This window comes from Betta splendens, chromosome 13 (assembly GCF_900634795.4).
Source record: "Betta splendens chromosome 13, fBetSpl5.4, whole genome shotgun sequence".
NCBI lineage: Eukaryota > Metazoa > Chordata > Actinopteri > Anabantiformes > Osphronemidae > Betta > Betta splendens.
In genome coordinates this window covers 5,742,910-5,762,521 of record NC_040893.2, presented here as the reverse complement: position 1 = coordinate 5,762,521, position 19,612 = coordinate 5,742,910, and the positions used below count along the sequence as shown (strand labels likewise).

The following is a 19,612-nucleotide window of genomic DNA, read 5'->3' as shown; positions in this document are numbered from 1 at the left end:
GTTACAAATGCTCCGCGAAGCTGAAGGGCTAATTGAATGCACTGCATTATTTTTAGACCTCCGTCTGTAAGGCCTGGTTAGACGGGCGCACAGAGACCTTTGTTTCACTGCCATGGTGACTGGAGTGAAAAAGTTATGGGCAGAGAGCTAATCCCTGAACTACACACACACACACACACACATGCACGCACGCACACATGCACGCACACACACACGCACGCGCGCACTCATGCACACACACACACACACACACACACACACACACACATACACGCACACACACGCACACACACACGCACAAACGCACACACACACACACACACACACACACACACACCTTCAGCATCTGAAACCCAGAGAGTCCCCGGGCTCAGACTCTGAGAAAGTGGGACATTTGAGTGTTGAAACACATGCCAAAGAGCAGAATATATTCCTGACATCACTACCCCCGAACACTGAGCAACACGAGCTCCGGGTTCGTCTTTGAAGCTGTGTTCAAGTTAATTTGATCCTTCCTTGCTCCGACTTTAAAGCCTGTCATGCCAAACAGAGTTTCCCGTGGATGTTTGTACTCGATGGTGATCCCGCCACAGAAACACAGAGATGAGAACCCCTCCTCCCTGAGGGGCTGCGCTCCCCTGACTCCACTCCTCGGACAAATAATCTCCCAAAGCGGACCCTGCGCTCCCATGTCTGCCCGTCCGTCCGCCCTGGGCTCAGACGCACAGCGCAGTAACTGCAGGGCAGCTGAGATTTGACCCTGCTCCATCAGACAAATCCTAATGTTTCCCTGGGCAACGAAGGCAAAGCAGGGCTAAACAAGTCCTGGTGGGTCCATCCTTATTCCCACTGGGTTTCCAGGGAAATACAGATTAGGAGATTTAATCTCACAGCAAATATTCATCACTTCATTTTTAAGTGACACTTATCTCTATAATGTAGTTTTGAGCGGAGGGGAGCTCTGGGCCGTCAGAAAGGCCATCTGTTGGTGTTTTTAGGGAGGGAAGAGATGAATCAGTGGGAAATTGTTTTCATTGCATTCCTGCTCATTATAACTTTACAGAGAAACACCAGAGCATTATTTGGAAGGAGGAGGTGAGATCTGCAGGCGGGACAGAAAAAAAAAGCATTTATGCTAAAAATGAGGCGACAGCGACTGTGGGGAGCAGCGTGGGCAGGACACTGGTGCGAACAGTTACCAGGTTTCTCTCCTGACAGGTAGAAGGGCGAGCAGGGAGGTTAAAGGACGGAGGAAGTGTCCGGTTCTGACAGCCCGACACCAGCCGGCGCCCGGATCCTATTGTTCTTTTATTTTGGAGCGCAGTAAAGCCGAAAGGGAGGCAGCCTAATCCCATTGTCGTGATACTGCCCTGTCACAGCTAATGGAGACCACAGAGGAGAGAGGGTGCTATAATCCATCCATTGTGCGATTGTGTTGATGGAGGATGAGAAGACTCCGGGGCAAACAGTGTTTATGGCCGAGCCTCGGCCTCCGCGGCTCAGACGTGTCTGTTTCTGCCAGTTAGGATTTGAAAGTTTTGTTGACTCTTCTGGTTTACTAATGGCTCGCTGCCGTTCCCCGACATCTCCCGCCCAGAAGCTGTGTGTGTCTGTCACACACACACATTGTCCGGTTTGTTGTAGCACTTTTAAACGGTGCCCACTGTATAGAAGGAGCACCAACGCTGATGTTGCAGTAACACCGTTCGGCCACAGGGCTGAAAGGTGCTCAGTCCTGTTAATGAGGAACTGGTCTGGCCCTGGGCTGGGAATAGGTTCTGTAAAAATAGAAGCTTGTTAATTTATTGTTGTACATAATAGAACCTGTGCAGTCTGATGAGGAGGATGCAGTAGCAGAACTTTGACTTGTTCATAATCCGTCATCAGAAGTAAGAGGAACATCTGGCTTTTATTTTTATTCGTCCTACTTTATTCTAATCCTGCTGCATCCACTCTGTGAGCGTCTTCTCTCCGAGACGGACATTCACGTCGGTGAATGCTGCCCTCAGCGCCCCCCCCCCCTTCTCTTTTTGTTTTCTGTTAAAGCCAAAAAGCTCAGAGAGGAAGAACAGAAGCATGGATTTCCACCCACACCCACTGTCTCATTATTCTGGTTTCTCAACAGCCAGACAAGTCAGCTGGCTACTGGCAGCTTCCAGTAAAAGGGAAAGAAAGAAATAGACAGAATAAAGATTGCTGCTGGCATTTTCAAGAAAAGCAGCTGAGGTGCTCCACAAGTGAGAAACAAAAACAACAACAAAAAAAACAACAACAGCTTCTAATGTGCAACAAATAGTGACAAACGCTCAAATGTGTGTGAAATTAAAACGCGATGTTCTGACTAAAAACGTGCCGTGATCGAATTTTACATTCATCTCATCTTAAGGCCGGCGGTGCGTCCTAGCTGTCAATCAGGCTGGAGGCGGGGTATACCCCGGACAGTCCATCACAGGCCCACAAACACACTGTAGACAGACAATCAGTCACTCTCACAGCCTCAAATCAGGCTAAGTGCATGTGTCTGGACTGTGGCAGGAAACAGACACCATGCAAACTCCACACAGAAAGGCGAATCACACCCAGCTCCTTGCCGTGATGCAGGGATGCTAAGCACTCCGCCGCCGCGCTGCCCTTGACTTTTTTCGCCCCCCTTTTTCTTATTACACAGCAAAGTAATGGCCATTAGAGACGGCCGGCTACACTTACTGTACTGAGGCAGAGTGGCTAAATGAATGGTGCGTGCGAGGAGGGGCCGTCTGGGCAGGCGTCCAAGGCTGAGTCCTGATCCCAGCCCAGCCCTGATCAGCCCTGTGTAAATTAGACTGTAATGGCACCAGAGCGCGGTAATGCACCTCGTGGGCCACGCGGCTCCTCGCAGACACAAGGCCAGCGCTGTGTTGTCGCATGGGAGGCACCGGGAGTCACACTGTTACAATGAAGCTAGACATAAGATGCTCAGAGCTCCTTAAGTACGTACACTGCAGGGGAAAGGCTTAGTCTTGCAGCTCAATCTATTATGCATCATTCAGTGCAAATGAATATGTAATTAATGTACATAAAACCAGGTTACTGCCTGCTCCCGACTCAGAGTCGCACTAATAGTCTAACAGATGCATCAGTATTAATTACTGCTCCGTGGGGGTGGAAAGCTCTTCCTTCCTGCCTCCTCCCACCTGTTGTCCCTCTGACTCTTGCCCTGCACATAAAGCCAACACACACACACACACACACACACACACGCACACACACGCGCACACACACACACACACACACACACACACACACACACACACACACACACACACACACACACACACACACGCTAGACCACCAGCTTAAAACTGGCCACTCATTAACTCCCCCTCCCCCGACCCCCCTTTCCCTAACTCTGCCAGAGCTAATTGGGTCACTATGTATTCCCACTGTTAGCACAACCTCACACAAGGAGGGGCAGCGTGGGGGGTCCGAGACCACCTCCAAGCGGTCCGGGCGCATGCCCTCGCTGGCCTTGGGCTGCTGCATTAGAACACAACAGGCGTTCGTGAACGCTGTTAGTCAGAACCTGCAGGTTAAAATCTCAAATCACAAATCTCATTTTCAAGCATTTGATAAAATGTGCACTGTCTCCTCTGTGTTTGCAACCGTTCCAGCTGCTCATAGTCCCAAGAAATACAACGTATTTAAAGAGGCTGTGAGTATTTTAGGACACAGGCTGCAGATGAGGTCAAGCAGCCACGAGAAGAAACCTCAGCACGGCGGGAGATAAGGCCGCGCTCAAATTGCTGTTTTGTGGTTTTTCACGAGGACAATTCGACCTTGCTAATCTGTTATGCTTCTTCCCCTAATCAACTCGCTGACTAATCCATTTCTCCAAGCCAGCGAGAGCTGCAGCTGAGCTCAGGGCCAAGTCATACTGGCACAGCAAGTGGAGGAGGAAGACAATGGCACGGGTCCTGGACCAATGAGGGGGAATAATGGAGCCTTCTCCTACAGGGAGCTTTTCACCTCTCAACGATATGATGAAGCTCACGCCTCCCTGCTGCTGAAAGGAGCCGCCGCTACTCGACACGTGCGTGATGTTGTGGGTCGACTCCCAGGGGACGCGGCGGCGCTCACATCTGTCTGCTGTGCGTCAGCAACATGGCCGCCGTAAACGGTGAGTGACGCTGATACGCGGGAGCGCTGTCCCCAAGCAGTGAACATCGTCCGTCTCACGGCTGCCTCCACAGGGTGCGGATTTGCAAGTCCTGCAATAAACAAGCCTCCCGACGCTTCCCCAAAGACGTAGTTTAGCAGAAATGAACTCAAACAGTCACCGGCAGCTAAAAGTAAATACAGAAAGTAGCCCGCTAGGAATCCCTGTAGCCGCTGTAGTGAAGCGCTTCACATAATGGAGCAGTTATGAAACAAAGACGAAAAGCTGTGAGCGGCTCCTTCACCGATCGCTGTCTATTGATGAGCCATCAAACACTAGGAACTACAACGAAACGAGCCGCACGTCGGGTGAAGCTGCGGTTAGAGATGCTCCAGATGTACTGGAGATCAGCACTCAGTGATCCGACTGAGCCAGACTGGAACGGACCCGCTCCGACTCGGCTTCATCAGTCACCGCGACCAAATGTCAGTCCCGAGCACCTCCAGCTCCACAGCTGGTAAGTGTGTGTGCCAGCCCTGAGCCCACGGGCCTCTTTAACTCACATAACGGCTTCATTAGACACCAGAAATTATTATCACATTCACGTCACCTCTGCATTTGAGTTCTCACTACCTCTTCTCCGACGGCAAGCGACTAACGACAGCACACTGCACACCCCTTTGCTGCAGGTAGAATAAAATTAGGAACAAATCCACGGGCCCTACTGTTTAATTTATCACCGACCGCATCACCAGCTATTGTGGGGCTGCCTCCTGCAGTCCGCTTGTCACATATCATTATTTTTAAGCGCAGCCAACTCTCTGGTGAACCTCCGCAAAGCTGCCAGACGGCTGCAAAAGGATCTGGGACACCACTGTGAGGCATATGTACCGCACAACGCTCACACACACACACACACACACGCTAGGACCGTGATCAATAACGCGGAGCCTTACTAGCGACTTCCAGGGAAGCGTTTCGACTAATGGCCTCTCCCAGGTAGTTGCGGGCCACACATGTGTAGACGCCCTCGTCTGGTTTGCTGCGCCGGCCGTGCACGATGCGCAGGAAGAAGAGGGAGCCGCTGGGCAGCAGCATGCGGTGGGACCGGGGGTCGTCCCGGTCCGTCTCCACCCGCTCGCCATCCTTGTACCACTCGATACCGGGAGGGGGCCGGCCCTCCGCCTTGCAGTTGAGGGTGGCGGGCTCCCCCTTGGAGACGATCAGATCCGAGGGGTCCTCCACAATCCGGGGGGCGCTGTCTTCAAACCTTGGCCGGGACCCTGCGAAGCGGAGATAAGGGCAGATGTTATCCAGGTGACGCACCCCCGCCCCTCGTGAAAACATCTAATCTCCTTCTAACAGCGCAGATAGCGTCAAAAACGCGAGGGAGGGAGGGCGCGAGTTTCTGTCTTCACCATCGCTGGATGAAGACAAGGAATGCGTGCGAAGCGGCAAATCATCACTTTGAAGCTCGACTGGATTCAAAGGGAGGCATCACTGGTTCCAGGAAAAACAGAGAAACACAGGCGCGCCATGTTGATGTCATATAACGGACAATGTCACCGGGAAGCGGGACGCAATCAGCCCCGCGATACTGTACGGCAGCAACTAATCTATATGTCAGTCAGGATCGGTGAAGTGGCAGAAATGACAGTTGCTGGAAAGACAGACGGACCTAAGAGTTTAGGGACCGGAGCCAAGAAATACAGATAACTCCCATATCCCTCTCTCCGGGGATCCATTACTATCTTCCCTCGGCTTTGAGGGAAAAGCAGACGGCCTGAAGAGGAGAGGTAAGCTTTTAGAGCACCACCAAATATCTTTTACAATGTGTGAGAGATAGAAAAATGAATAATTCAGAACTCCGGAGCTTTTATTTTAGTCTGAGGAACAGATGGCGTCTCCCTGACTCCCACAGAAAATGAAATGGTCACTGTGCCATTATTTCTGGGGCATAATCTAGACAACATGAAAAGCCAGCCTACCGGCACACATGTCGTGGCACTCGCCGATGTTACATTACAGTTAAATCTCCAACATGGGGGGGGGGATAAAGCTTCACTTTTCTGCTGTAAGCAGATTTATGTCTTTTCATGAACTGATTTGAGCCGCGCGGGTCAGAAGTCGCCATCCTGGCATAAACCTGAAGTAAACATCTAAAGAGCGATCCGGCGGCTAACACTCCAGGGTCACAGTCCAGGACGGCTCCAAACACTAATGGAGGATGTGCATGAATATTAATGGAGACATTAAAACGTGTCATAGCACTCACAGTCTGTCCTGACAACAGCACAATAATAACTGTCAATCGTTTCAGGCTGGGAGCCACTTCATTAAAATACCATTACGCCCTGTGTTATGTTAAACCAACATCTGTACGTCGTACGAGCGGAGGGAACACGCTGGCACCGCTGTCTCCGCTCCCAGAATAAGCCATTCTGATGGCGGCGCCCGCAGCCCAGACGCGTCCCGCTGCTGAGCCGCGCGCTCAAAGCGCCCGGAACGTTCACGGACAGTTTGAAATCCCGCCTCGCGCGATGGAGTTACATCACGCTGGGATCTGTGCCGCGTCAGTCAAAGCTGGAGTTTAACGGGAAAACTAATACTGAGGAGAGACGGAGACATGACGTCTGAAGGGAAAGAGTAGTGCTGTAATTTTACAGTTCTCTGAAGCACTGTACAGTGTGTGTAACTAATAAAGAAACGAAGCGTTGGCTTCATAGAACTGTTTTTAACATAATATTACAATTGAACATTATTAAGTCTCTGTTCGCCAGCTTTCATTGTGCTTCCTGTGGTTCTAGTAAAGGAAGGATCTGTATTAAACCTTCACCTGGCTCAACTCTGCTTACAACATATAGTAAAAATGATGTTATTTGGAGGAATTCAGGAGAATCAGATCTGACTAAGACAAACACTTCCACAGTATCAGCAGCTAGACGGCTTCTGAACAACTAAAACCAAGCTGACGAGCAGTCGAATCCCGTGTTTTTTGTTGTTCCGGGCAGATCTGCCGATGTAGAACTTGATTTCAGCCTTTTTCGTCTGTGCCAGAGCTCCGTCGCTTTAAACAGAGAACATCGCTGCTGGTTGTCTTACTCACAACATATGTGACTGTCTTAAAAAAAGAGCTGCACAGGCACAGAACGGCCTTATTTGTCACAGAAATCCATTTCGCAGACTGTAAAAGAAGCCGGTTTATCGGAGTCTTTGCAGCTCTGTGTTGAAAAAAAAAAAAACTAAGGTCACATTTTTCACGAGGACGAGTCGTGTCAGCCGGTGCAGCGCGTCTCTAATAGCTTTTCAACAACAGCCAAGCTCAGCGGCTCAGGTGAATGCGATAAAATCAGATTCCGGATTCATAGACGTTACGGTGAGTCACAGCGAGTCATTGTTGGCTTTGGGTTCGTTCTGACATTTGTTGACAATAATAAGTACAGAGAATCATTGCCTCAACTTTTAAATGATCATTAGAAGGAATGAAACTGAACGTGTGACTTGAGGAGGCAAACCCAGCTGTAAACACAACACTAACACAATTATCGCCTTAAAGCTGCTGTGACATGTTATCTAATAATTAGCTGAGTCTTCATTCCAGTGTGATTTCCTGATTAAATAAAGACTAACATCACATACAGGCTTTCAACTGGTTGTTTACTCAGTTCAGAGTCTTCATATTTTACAGGTTATAGATATTAGATGTTATATCAACTCAGAAAAACTGGCTAATCTCACAAAGCAGGTGATAATTAAAAGTGTACGCATCATCATTTTACAGCAGATTATTAATGAGTTTTAGTGGGTCAGCGTGGTGCCCTTCTGATGCATTACCCACAAAGCAGCCTCATCAGGAAGGAGAAAAATAGGGACAAACAAACACATTCAGGTGAAAAGTGACAAGTGTGCAATTAGCAAAAAGTCTACGTCACCTTGAGCATGACAGCGACGTGTTGTTTGAGGGCAACGAATATTCTCTCAGTAATATTTGCTTTGTGACAGGAAGATTGTGATGCAGCGCTTGAAAGCGCCTTTTGAGAGAAAAACACTGTCAAGCCTGTATAGAAAAATTAAATGTCACAGGCAAAGGTGAGTTTTTAGTCTGATCACAAACAGGTCCATTAGAGCTAACTACTGGTCCCGGGAGACGTTCAGGCACCGCCGGGAATTCAGAGCGGCTCGGTTTGTGTGGAAAAACATTGTTCCGGGGCATTCTGCTGTGAAAAAGACTTGTAAATATACGAGAGACGAGCAAGTAGGCAAGGACACGGGCTACTTGTGCAGCAGCTTTGGAGAACAGAGGTTCCAGAACAGCAGATCGGAGACGCGTCCGACTGCTTCGGGCGGCTCCTCGGCAGCAAATAAAACAAAAGCGGTGCTTTGCCGAGAGTAAACACAGGCACAAAGCGGAGGCTTCAACGTCGGGTTCAACGCGCGGGTCGATGGGAGAGGCCGCCGTGGCCGTGGCCTGACAGAAGCCAGCAGCTCTGGAGCTGATCGCCGCGGTAACGCCACAAGCGGTGGGTCCGCGGGCCGGTCCGTACGAGAGGACGGAGGTCAACCTTGAGCCGTCGTCCAGCATCAAAGGGCTCCATGTGAATGAGAGCGCGTCTGCCTGCTGCAGGTCAGGACTCTGAAGGCCGTCCTGCCCACGGAGGCTAAACACAGCACACTCAATGCAACACGCAAAGTTTCTCTCACCTTCCTAATATATTTTAGAGATCTTCCCATGTGTGTCTTTCTTGCCTTTTTAAAATCTTTTTATTGTATTTGCATAACTATTAATATTCTATTATATATGAACCAACATTTTGAATGTAGGGAACAATGTGATACATGAATACAACTGACTTACTGTAAGCTGCTAGCAAGCAGGTGCTTCTGTAGCAGCAGCTCATTCATTTGGATTCGTGTCTGCTTCCACCTGATGACATGAACATGAATCACTTTTTGTTTTACTCTGTTTTTGGATCCTGAGAGAAATATCGAGTTCTTTATCCGCCAAATGCTCCGCTATGATCTCACCACTACCAACTGTGTTGCTCTGCCGAGCTGCTGGAGTAAAGTGGAGCTTACAGGCTTTTTTTTTTTTTTTTTTTTTTTTTTTGCTGACAACACCTGCCTGCCCCAGAAACGTGCCATTAGAGTGAACCTCCACAGTCCAGGGCTGAAGAGCTGAAACAAAGCATGTTCTCCCCGGCTTTAAAAGGCACTTTACAGCTCGGTGTTTCGGTTTAATGCCTCACAACTGTAACGTTGAGGTGTATCCCCGTTCTACACAACAGTAGCAAGGCAAATTAACAGCCTGGTAAAATGTGACCATTATTTAGACAACTGGATGCTGAGTTAACCTTTAAGCAAACACATCTTTAATGAAGCCAGTAAACGCTTGTGCACATGACACTGGTTTCCAGTAGAATTAGCGCCACCGAGTCATGAGTGATTGGAGGAGGTTATTGTCATGATTGCATCTAATCTGTGCAAATGTCTCCATTCAATCACAATCACAACGAAACGGACCCAGACAAAGGAGGCAGAGAGTGAAACAAACGACCATTAAGGCCGCGGGCGGCTCTAACAAACCAGTGGTTGCACTGGTCTGAACTGCAGACTGTGACACATGCCTCCACGTTGGCTCGCGGCGCCGCGTACGTTTCTGCCTCATCTCACACACAGAGTCGGAAGGGTGGGAGCTGAGGGGGCGATCGCGGCCGCGCCTCCCAGCGCCCGCTGACTCGGGCCGGGCTCGGCACGTCTTGGCCCCCGGCTGTGCCGTTACATAACCGCCGCTGCTTTCATGAATTAATATTTACAAATATTAACCCCGCGTCTCCGCCGCCGTCGCGTCGGCGCGTGACAACAACAAAGGGGACGTCCCGTCGTGCCTCTGATCCCGGCGACTCGGAGGGAAACGCACGCGGGGACGTAGAACCTGTCTGAGGCCACAGCTTGATATCTGCTAGAAACACGACGACTACCTGTTGGGCACGGAGCTCAAAGACAAACTTTGCACGCAAGTTTGAGCGAGGGAGGCGCGAGCAGAAGGCTGGCAGCCTGTCTGTGGGGCCGTCTGCTCTCTGCCGAGATTTCCTCATGCCTTTTGTTGCTTCATTTCAATTCATTTGCATACTTAAAAAGGCCGGAGAACATTCAGCGCGTTCTCGTGACATTGCCAAGCGGTCTCTGTGGGAGGACGATGACGTGCCGTGTTGAACTGCGTTTTCAAAGAAGACTTGTCGGGTCTGATTTTCTGCTGCCGTCGACCTGGACTTCTGGAGCCTTTGTTCTGGACCCGTCCACCTCGGCCATCATCTTAATTTCGACATGATGTCATCGGCGACTGTACCAGAAGTGGGGCATCATCAGCATCCGGCTGCATGACTCAAGTGTGACACATTAGACTAACCAGCTTCTGCAGTGGTTTCATCATCCCTGGTCATTTCAGGGAGAGGGGCTCTGAGAGGCTTTAGCAGCCTTTAGTGATATTTGTCACTAAGTAATGAGTGGGCAGGCGGAGTGGACACAAATCACCAGCTAAGGGTAGTTTAGCACCGATTAGTTCCACTGTTGAGTCTGAATACAGCTCAATCTCAATGAGATGTATTAGAGTCTGTGCTGATGTTGGACTAATTGAGCTCCGCTTTGTGTGCGTGTGTGTGTGTGTGTGTGTGTGTGTGTGTGTGTGTGTGTGTGTGTGTGTGTGTGTGTGTGTGTGTGTGTGTGTGTGTGTAAGCAGCACCTGCTGCGTTAAACGAGGTGTGTTTGTGTTTTCTTTCCCAGTCGCATGCAAAGTTTTCGGAGAAACACAAACAAAAGCCCCAGCAGCATTTTAAGGCCAGCGCCGAAGAATTTATGAGCCAGATAAGCAGCACAAGCAAAACACACGCAGCCGCAACTCGCGTCACGTCTCGTTTTGCACGAAAACCAATCCACCACAGGGCGTTTGGCTCGACGCACGCGTCACGAAACCTGTTTGGACGGAATCGAATCACCCTACGGGCACGCGCAGAATAGTGGAGATAAGAATGAGAGGAAATACTCCAGATTAATGGATGTGGGCAGATGGTGTGGGTGTTGAATATTACCTCTAACAAAGAGAGGTGGCAGCCGTTTATAGAAGGAAGCCAAGCGAGCGCTGAGAGGAGTCACAGGGGCCACGGAGCTCAGGGGATTTGGTGGAAAAACGGGTGTTAAATAAAACTGGTAAAATAAACCAATGACTTAGCAACAGACAGACAACCAGTACATGCCTCAGTATCCGCATGTGTAGAGATAATATACAGTACTGTACAAGACAAAAACTCAAAAATGCTGTATTCTAAAAGCCAGCTTTCTGTTAAGGTTTTAATATTATCATTGAATCGTGTCTACGTCTGTGGGAACGGGATGGAGTCTCATTAAGACGTTTCAGGGTCTTCCAGCTTGTTATTTGAATTGTATGAGCCATATGTTTTGGTTGAAGCCTCCTGAACCCAAATGGTCACGCGTGTATGTGACAAACAGTTGAAACTTAACTTGATGCATGAATTGTGCGACTCGGTGGAGCATCATCGACCCCACGATGTGAACGGTGAAGTGACAGGAAGCGCTACTCTGCAGCACAACTAATGGTCACAACTCAAAATGGCACCTTCAAGGACTCATGTTAACAGTGCAAGAAAAGAATATGGTGGTTTGTGAAATTGTTTATAAAAAATATTGCACATTCTTTTTTTTTCATCACTTTCAACTCAACCCTTATTAGACTGAGAAAAACAGTAATGATCAGATTACTTATCGGTTTATTCTAGTTTAAGTTGAACTTCATTCACTAAATGTATACAACCGAAACGCAGCATTCAAACCTCAAATAAAACTGCCAGCATTAGTCAATTAATCAGGGAATGTCAAAGACATCTGCACTCTCACAAATTGTTTTTTGAGCCCAGATTTTTTGGGGGGGATTGGATTAAGGCTTGAATGTTTAAGCTGTTATTAAAACAGTCGTTTAAACTATAATCTGTTCTCAAAGGTAAACAACAAACGGGCTTTTGAAAGCACATTTAATAATATGTGTGATGGTTTAGGAGCGTTTGGTGGAGGGTGGACGGCTCCTCAGACCGTGACCCTGTTCCTAAGACTTACTGAGCTGGAAGCCAGAGTTAAATGCTTTCACTTTGGCTGCGCTGGCGGCTCTTTGGACCTCTAATGGCGTCCCTGTCTGACCACTTGCCGAACAGAGAACCTGCACGTCCTTGGCATTCATTCAGCGGCTTGGTATTTAACTGTTGCCTGACATTTCGCTTTTAACTCGTTCGGGAGGACGCGCTGGGTCCAAACAGATGTCAGAGGAAGCGCGTTTGAACGACGGCTAAACACGGCGTTTACATCCATCTGGAGGAGGCTGGAGACGCGATAAGACCAATACACGGAGCCCGTCACGCCATATGGGCTGAGCGTGTGTGTGTGTGTGTGTGTGTGTGTGTGTGTGTGTGTGTGTGTGTGTGTGTGTGTGTGTGTGTGTGTGTGTAAGAGAGAGAGAGAGAGAGAGAGAGACAGAGAGGGGAGGAAGACCTTTAAAAGACACCTGGGATTAATAATGTCTTACCTGAGGTGATGGCGATGAATGAGACAAGAAGTAAATTTCCAAAGTTCATCTCCACACTCTCCCGGTGCCAAATCCTCTGGAGTCTGCAGCCTCTCCGCTGTGTCCACTCAGCGCCCGATGGCCAATTCAATTACACCTGCAGTCATAAAGCAGCGCCCGGAACGGACTGAAGCACCAGCTCCTCTGAGCGAGCGCGGAGCGCGAGCCTCAGCTGCACTAAATGAAGCGGGTGAAATCAGAAGCCAAAAAAAACTTTGATGTCACTCCCACAAAGCTTCGACGGCAGCAGCATCAGCAGCATCAGCATCAGCAGCGGCGGCGACGACGGCGGCGGCAGCACCGCCCCGGAGGAACCCAGTAACTAAACTCAGCAGCATCACTTCATCGTGACGCGCACACGCACGTACGCGCACACGCTTATTTCCAAAGACGCCCTGCTCTCGTGAAACTAACGGAAAAATGCCCAGAACTCTGTCAATCCCGGCCACGTTCAGAAGAAGCCCCCTGTTCTCTGTCAGCGTGCGGGTTGCGGCGTCAGTTTGGCCGAATGCGAAGCGCCGCGCGGAGCTGCGCACTCGATCTGCAACAAATCCTCGCCAACCTCCAGGAGTCAGTGTTTTAAAGAGACAGACGCGACATCTGCGCCCCGTGTGTGTCAGCGCGCGTGCGGCTGTGCGGCTGGTTAAGCTCTGCTGAGCTAAATTGGGATAGAAAAGAAAAGCCCCCGCAAAGCAGTGCATGTAAGAATGAGATCAAACTTGGAGGAGGAGGAGGAGGAGGAGGAGGAGGGAAATTCGCTCGGAACCCGTGGCCCCGCAGGAACCAGCCGAACGCAGCGTGTTTTATCCGCGCATCTTTATCTTTTTCGGGCCGTCAGATCACGTCGAGCGGAGCTGTGATGAAGGGCCGCGACTTTAGATCGTTCCATTGCAAGTGGCTGTGGAGGGAACCACGCGATGAGCTGCCGGGCTTTGTGTATAATTTATGGAGGCTGCGGTTTAAAAGGAGGCGAGCGAAGAGGTTTCTGGGATTCGCTTCAAGCGCAAACCTGTGCGTTTGGAGCGGAGCTCGTGGGGGAGCGGCTGGAACACGTCACAGCTGTCTCACGGCAGCAACCGGCACCGAGCAGGTCCAGGAGACACCGCCGCTCTTCAGCGCCTCACACTCCGCCGAACTATGAGTGGTCAGCGATGCATGACGTCACCATCGGAGTTTTTTTTATGCGTCCGCACAGTCAAACAGTTGAAATTAGACCAAATGAACAGAATGTCCAGCAGCAGCCTGATCATCAGAGGTGACTTGTTTCCAACCTTATCCAACTTTAGTGTTGGTGTTGTGATCTCCGTCATAGTGATTGTGACCCCCCCCCCCCCCCCCCCCCCCCCCCCTTCATCCCTCTCAGCTCTAATGGCAGCATTTGTGAAGTCTTCAGACTCATATCTGTGATATTGTGACAACTGCTATTGTCTCTTGCTCATCGCACTGCAGAGCTGCATCAACACCTCAACACATAAATCATCACTTTCTCACTTTCTCCAACGTCGTCCTCATCATCATCCTTAGCAGTGAGGATGATGATGGTGGCTAACAGCATCTTTGCATGGTCTCCGCTCCAGCTCCTTGCAGTCCTGCTGTTACTGCACCCTCTCTTTGCTTCTACAGGGATTTATTAAGCAGCTGTTGTCTCCACAGCCTGGCCCGGTTGCAGCCCGGGTCGGGTCCGGCTCACGGGGAATTGTGGACACACATTGGTCCCCTGGGGCTGCGCGTTCTGCTTCACTCGCTTGCACCGCGGCCGCTTCTTCTGCCTCCACATTGTCTCCACGTCAACGCTTCGGGAGCCCAACGTGATGGAGAGCCCGGTGCCGGCTCGCCTTTGTCCCAGGTCAATGGGACTGGAAATTGGGCAACAGAGGAGAGTGTCCAGATGTCTGTTGCGAGGCCAGATACAAAAAGGGGCCAACAATGGTGTCGAGCTTTGCTTTAAAGTGTGCAGCCCATTAGGGGCCACAAAGGCTAAACAGGCGTAAAATAGAGGCATCTCGACGGAAGAGTGGCTGCAGAGGTGGACGTCAGATGAATGGTGGTCGTATTTCTAAATAAAAACCTCAATAAAAACCTCAAAGACTTCTGAAATTGGAAATTGTGCATCCGATTGTATGTTTTTTATGCGCTGCACAGACAATCAGTCACAGAGAAGTTTTAATCTCTGTTTTCTTGACGGAGCCGTTTTCCAGCTTTTTTTGCACCTTGCCTTCAATTTCGCGTGTCATTTTGCAGCCGCTAGCTTGGTTTTATGTGTTACATCAAACTGGAGCCAATCTAATACATCAGTGTCCCTCCGTCCATCTTTAATCGGCACATTAAACACTCCAGTCGCTCCACACATGGAAATTAAAATCGGCAGGTCTGCAACATTTCAATTAAAGGAGCCGATCTTATCAGTTCGTTTTGTGTTCACACTGTAGAACCATCTCGTTTTACAGCCTTTTGAATGACATGAGTAAACATCATACAAACCTCAAAACCTACAGTATTAGTGCCATGAATAACATTAAAGAGATGAAATGTGATGTTACAGTAGCTCTTTGTGAAGTCATGAGTCAACTGTCACCTCATCAACACAGTCACTGTGTGGGCGGAGGCCTAGACGTGTGCAGTAATTATATGAATATTAGAATGAAATGCCTTTTTTTAAAAGCATGGAGAACCACAGCATGAGCTGTGTGTGTGCGTGTGTGCGTGTGTGTGTGTGTGTGTGTGTGTGTGTGTGTGTGTGTGTGTGTGTGTGTGCACCGTGGTGGTGGTCCAAGCAGCCACAGATGGTGGGATGTGGCAGTGAGGAATGTGAGATTCAGCTGTCGGCCTCTCACCCCCCCGACTCTGACCTTATGTGTCTCTGATCACCGTATGGCACCACCTCATTATGAGGGAGCCCGTGTTTCTCACCCAGCAGTCGTTCACAAACACACTTCAGAACGAACCCGTACCACACTTCTGAGGACTTGCCTCCTCTGCCGTCGCTAATTATAGTCCCGCTTCGTGGTCGTGGGTCGTAACTGTTGACTTGCTATGATACCTTGTCAGCAGATTTCATTAGTCACAGGAGCGGTGCTGTGCTTTTGTTTCCCTGTGGTGTGTGTGTGTGTGTGTGTGTGTGTGTGTGTGTGTGTGTGTGTGTGTGTGTGTGTGTGTGTGTGTGTGTGTGTGTGTGTGTGTGTGTGTGTGTGTGGGAGTGCAAAGACCTTCGAATAGCCAAGAGGACTCCGTAGTTTATTTATAGGCTGAGTGTCACAGCAGCACCGAGCCAACGGCAGCAAGTCATTTACATCCAGTTCACTAGAACGCAAAGGTAAGCAGCTGCTTTCGTCTGGCTTAAAGGCTTGGCTTTGTGCGGCGTTCCAGAGCCCCCCCTCGCCAGAAGAGGGAGCAGTGTGTGGCGGCGGCAGCGCTCCCCTCGCTGTGTGCCGTGCTTTTAAATGGCAGTGTCACTTTGCCTAAGAGTTGTTTACACTGAGCTGCTCACGGAGCTGGAAGAGCCCTGGAGGAGCCCTGACTCCCGCTGCATCTGATAAAGCGATATAATGAGCCTGGATGAGGCTGCTTGTGATAAATATTACACCCCCCCCACCCCACCCCGCCTTCTCATTGAACATGTTTCTCCTTCACATGACAGTTTATGCTCTCAAGATAGTTAGTGCAGATGAGAACTCCTTCCCCAGTGCTGGGCTTGTGCTGCATTTGTACGGTACAGTATGTATGAAGCAGATAACAAGAATAACTAATTATTATCCATGTTTTGTGTGTTTTAACACGAATACTTGTAAATATGAGTGAGCTATATGATAATCAGCACACACGTCTCGTTGTACATTTGCAACTTCAAGTATCTATCGCTTTATTTTCTATATTTTCTACATCTGTTGCTTGATTCAGCTGCATTTGTTGTCTATAAACTACAATTTGTTTGAGAGTTAAGGGTGTTGTTTTGGGGGGAAATTACATTTTTAGAGTAAAAAATAAAAATAGGAAAATGACTGACGAGTTCAACTCAAAGCACATCATCCAGTGACTGAGACGTCTCCAGAAATGAGAGAATAGTTCCCACATCTTTAGCCACTGATTGCTTGGTACAACTTGGGATCATGTAATTGCCACTTATGCTCAAGAGCCCATTTATCTGCTCTGCAAAATGACGTCACAGGCCTCAAGTCCTGTTCCTGCTCAGCGTTTCTTTGATGAAGATAGTCGACGTGTAATGCGTCTGCCACGGCTAAAGCTGGGTTCAATTATTTGAGCTGCAATCAGGCCTCCTGCTCTCACATCCTTATTTCATACCACTGTAGCACACACAGCACTGCAGCCTCCACAACAGCAGACATGTGCACATTTACATACAGTAGTTTGAGAAAGGAGACAGCACAGAGGACGGGAACGGATCATTTTAGATGCAACACTGTTCTCACAGATGCAGTCGATTTCAACGGAGGCTCACGGGCGCCCTCTGCTGGCCGGAAGACAGAACTGAAGATCTTCTGAGAGCATTTAGAATATATATGTACATTTAAAATGATGCATATAATTTAATTTCAATGGTAATATGCATTTTTAAAATCATATAATTGTAGACTTGGGAACTTTGATTGGTTCAGTCATGAAACGTAAATGAAAAGTTACCATTATGACAGATGTTTTTCACAGACAATCAATTTAAAGGTATTCAGCAGAAAATCAGCCACAGTTTTAATTAATCATTTTGAATATGTGCTTGTTAAAAAATATGTATTTATTTATTTACATTTAATGTACTTACATTTAATGTAAGTGTTTGTGGACACAGTGTGTATGAGGACATTAGCAGCTTTCAGGACTGAATGCAGACATTTAGCTTTACAAAGTGTACTGGTGCAGGTTGTCCCCCCATCATCAGCTAAACAAATGAATAAAAAATAAGTGCAATGCCAATAACAAAGGTTGGTCAGGGTTCATAACACCACAACCACCATGACGCCACGCCATCTACTATGGAAAAATAAAAAAATGAACAAAAGCAGATGATCAATGTTTTCACAAAAAACAGGAGGTTTGAATGAACAGAACTGTGTTTTTACACTGTTCATCCTTGGGATAGAAACAAATAGACTTTTGTCTGTTTACAATCATTCCACGATTCAGAACATCGCTGAGATCCCCATGTGAGCTTTGCTTTCTTTCTGATGTTTTTATTTCAGAAGGTGTCAGAGTTTTTTGCACGCGGGATGAATTCAAGCTGTCACTTCTATTTTGTGAAGGACTCGGCCGCATTCACCACGGGACACGGCTTATTGAAAAGGTCAGTGGAGGAGCTGTGGTTTGACACGTGTTCCGTTCCTGGGCTTTGTATAGATGGATTGTATAACGTCATTCATCTGGTCCAGCTTTTCACACGCTTCAGGAAGCTGTTTTTACCTTTACATCTGTGGTCTCCAGCAGAAAGGAAGCTGCAGGTGAGTTTGTTTCTGTTTCTGTTGCCGTGTTTTGGTGCGATTCCTCCTCTTTTCATGCTCTTTTCGGTGTCATTAAATACTTCTGACACGGATTTGTGCTCGTCTTTGCAGTTGGGCGTCTTAGATGCGTAAAAGTGAAAATAAAACATCTAAAGAGAAGTGTTGTTATACTTCAAGCCCTCTGTCATGCAGAGCTGCAAAGCATGAAACAGATGCAACACAGGCGTGAAGCAAATTGCCAATTAAGATGAAATCAGGATCGCCTCTGTTTTTCAGAGGACAGTGCAGAGTCACACAATGATCTCGCTGAGTCACATCACAGGGAGCCTGGATTACGTCTGGCTGAAAAAGGAGGGTTCCTAATGTGGAACACAGATCTTCACATTATCTCTGCTGAAAAGAAAAGCGTTTGATCCATGTCCACGACAAGGTTCACATTCTTTACTCTGGTCTCTGTAATGATGGTAAAGAGTGATAAATCACACGTATCAGCATCCAAGCATCCAAGAGATGATGCAGCATCACAACACTCTGCAGGAAAGAGGCAGGAAGTGTCCAAAGTGTACAGGTACCAACGCGTGGTTTCACCAGGAGAATATCTGTCTTTTTCTTCTTTGAGATAAGGTTCAGCAACAAAGAGAAGGCTCATTTCTAAGATGTCGGGAAGGCGATAGGAGCGTCACATTTCTTTTAGTGATGATTCCACTGAGGATAAAGAATTATTTTATTTGTTGGGCATTTATGACTACGGTGGCTCAGAAGGCCGCTGCATTTCCTGACGTTTTTATGTGAGGAGACGTCAGAGTTTTTCACACACAGGATGAATTCAAACTGTCACTTTTGTTTTGCGAAGAACTCGGCCGCATTCACTACGGTCGCGATTTGTTGAAGAGGTCACTGAAGGAATGTTTGCAGAGATTCCTGGTAGGTAGATTTTAATGTCATTCACCCAAATGCCGACCTTCACATTCTCAAAGATATAATAATTACCTCTCTACAGGTTTTTAGAGGCTGGAGCACGATCACGTGAGCTTGTCAAGGAAGACACTAAAGACCAGGAAACAAATGATGGAGACACATAGACACATTATGTTGCCACCATATACTGTATACTAAGAATAGATTGTGGTACAGCAAAATAAATGATCTGGGACATCATCTCGTAAAATATGTTTTAATATATTTTAGGGTGCTATAAAGGGTTTTGGAAACACTTTCAAATTTCAAATCCATAAATGTTTAGTTTCAGTAGGTTTAACGACGAGGTTTCTGCTCTGTGTGAATTATCACCGATAATTTACACTGATGCTGGAGCCAAACGCTGATTGTACAGAGAGTGAAATGTTCCCAGCCAACACTTGGTCCAGCTGGACTCATGCTTCAGCTCTAAACAGCATATTGTGC

At 48.2% G+C, this 19,612-nt stretch overlaps 1 protein-coding gene and 1 long non-coding RNA gene across 3 annotated transcripts in view; one reads left to right on the top strand and one right to left on the bottom strand.

Annotated features, from left to right (window-relative positions):
- The window catches only part of zgc:77784 (uncharacterized protein LOC402947 homolog), a 37,078-nt gene extending 23,764 nt beyond the window's left edge, over positions 1-13,314 (bottom strand). The window contains exons 1-2 of one of the 2 annotated variants that reach the window (XM_029171185.3): positions 12,723-13,314; positions 5,092-5,418 (exon numbers count right to left, since the gene is read on the bottom strand). In XM_029171185.3, coding sequence (XP_029027018.1) covers positions 5,092-5,418; positions 12,723-12,771 — 376 coding nt within the window. In that variant the 5' untranslated portion in view covers positions 12,772-13,314. The remainder of the gene's footprint in view (positions 1-5,091; positions 5,419-12,722) is intronic. The other variant, XM_029171186.3, reaches the window with a different exon arrangement.
- Positions 13,315-13,852: 538 nt separating this feature from the next.
- LOC121202670 (uncharacterized) lies at positions 13,853-14,865 on the top strand. The gene is made up of 2 exons (XR_005898495.1): positions 13,853-14,016; positions 14,385-14,865. It is a non-coding gene; the product is annotated as an uncharacterized LOC121202670 (long non-coding RNA).
- The last annotated feature ends 4,747 nt before the right edge of the window (positions 14,866-19,612 follow it).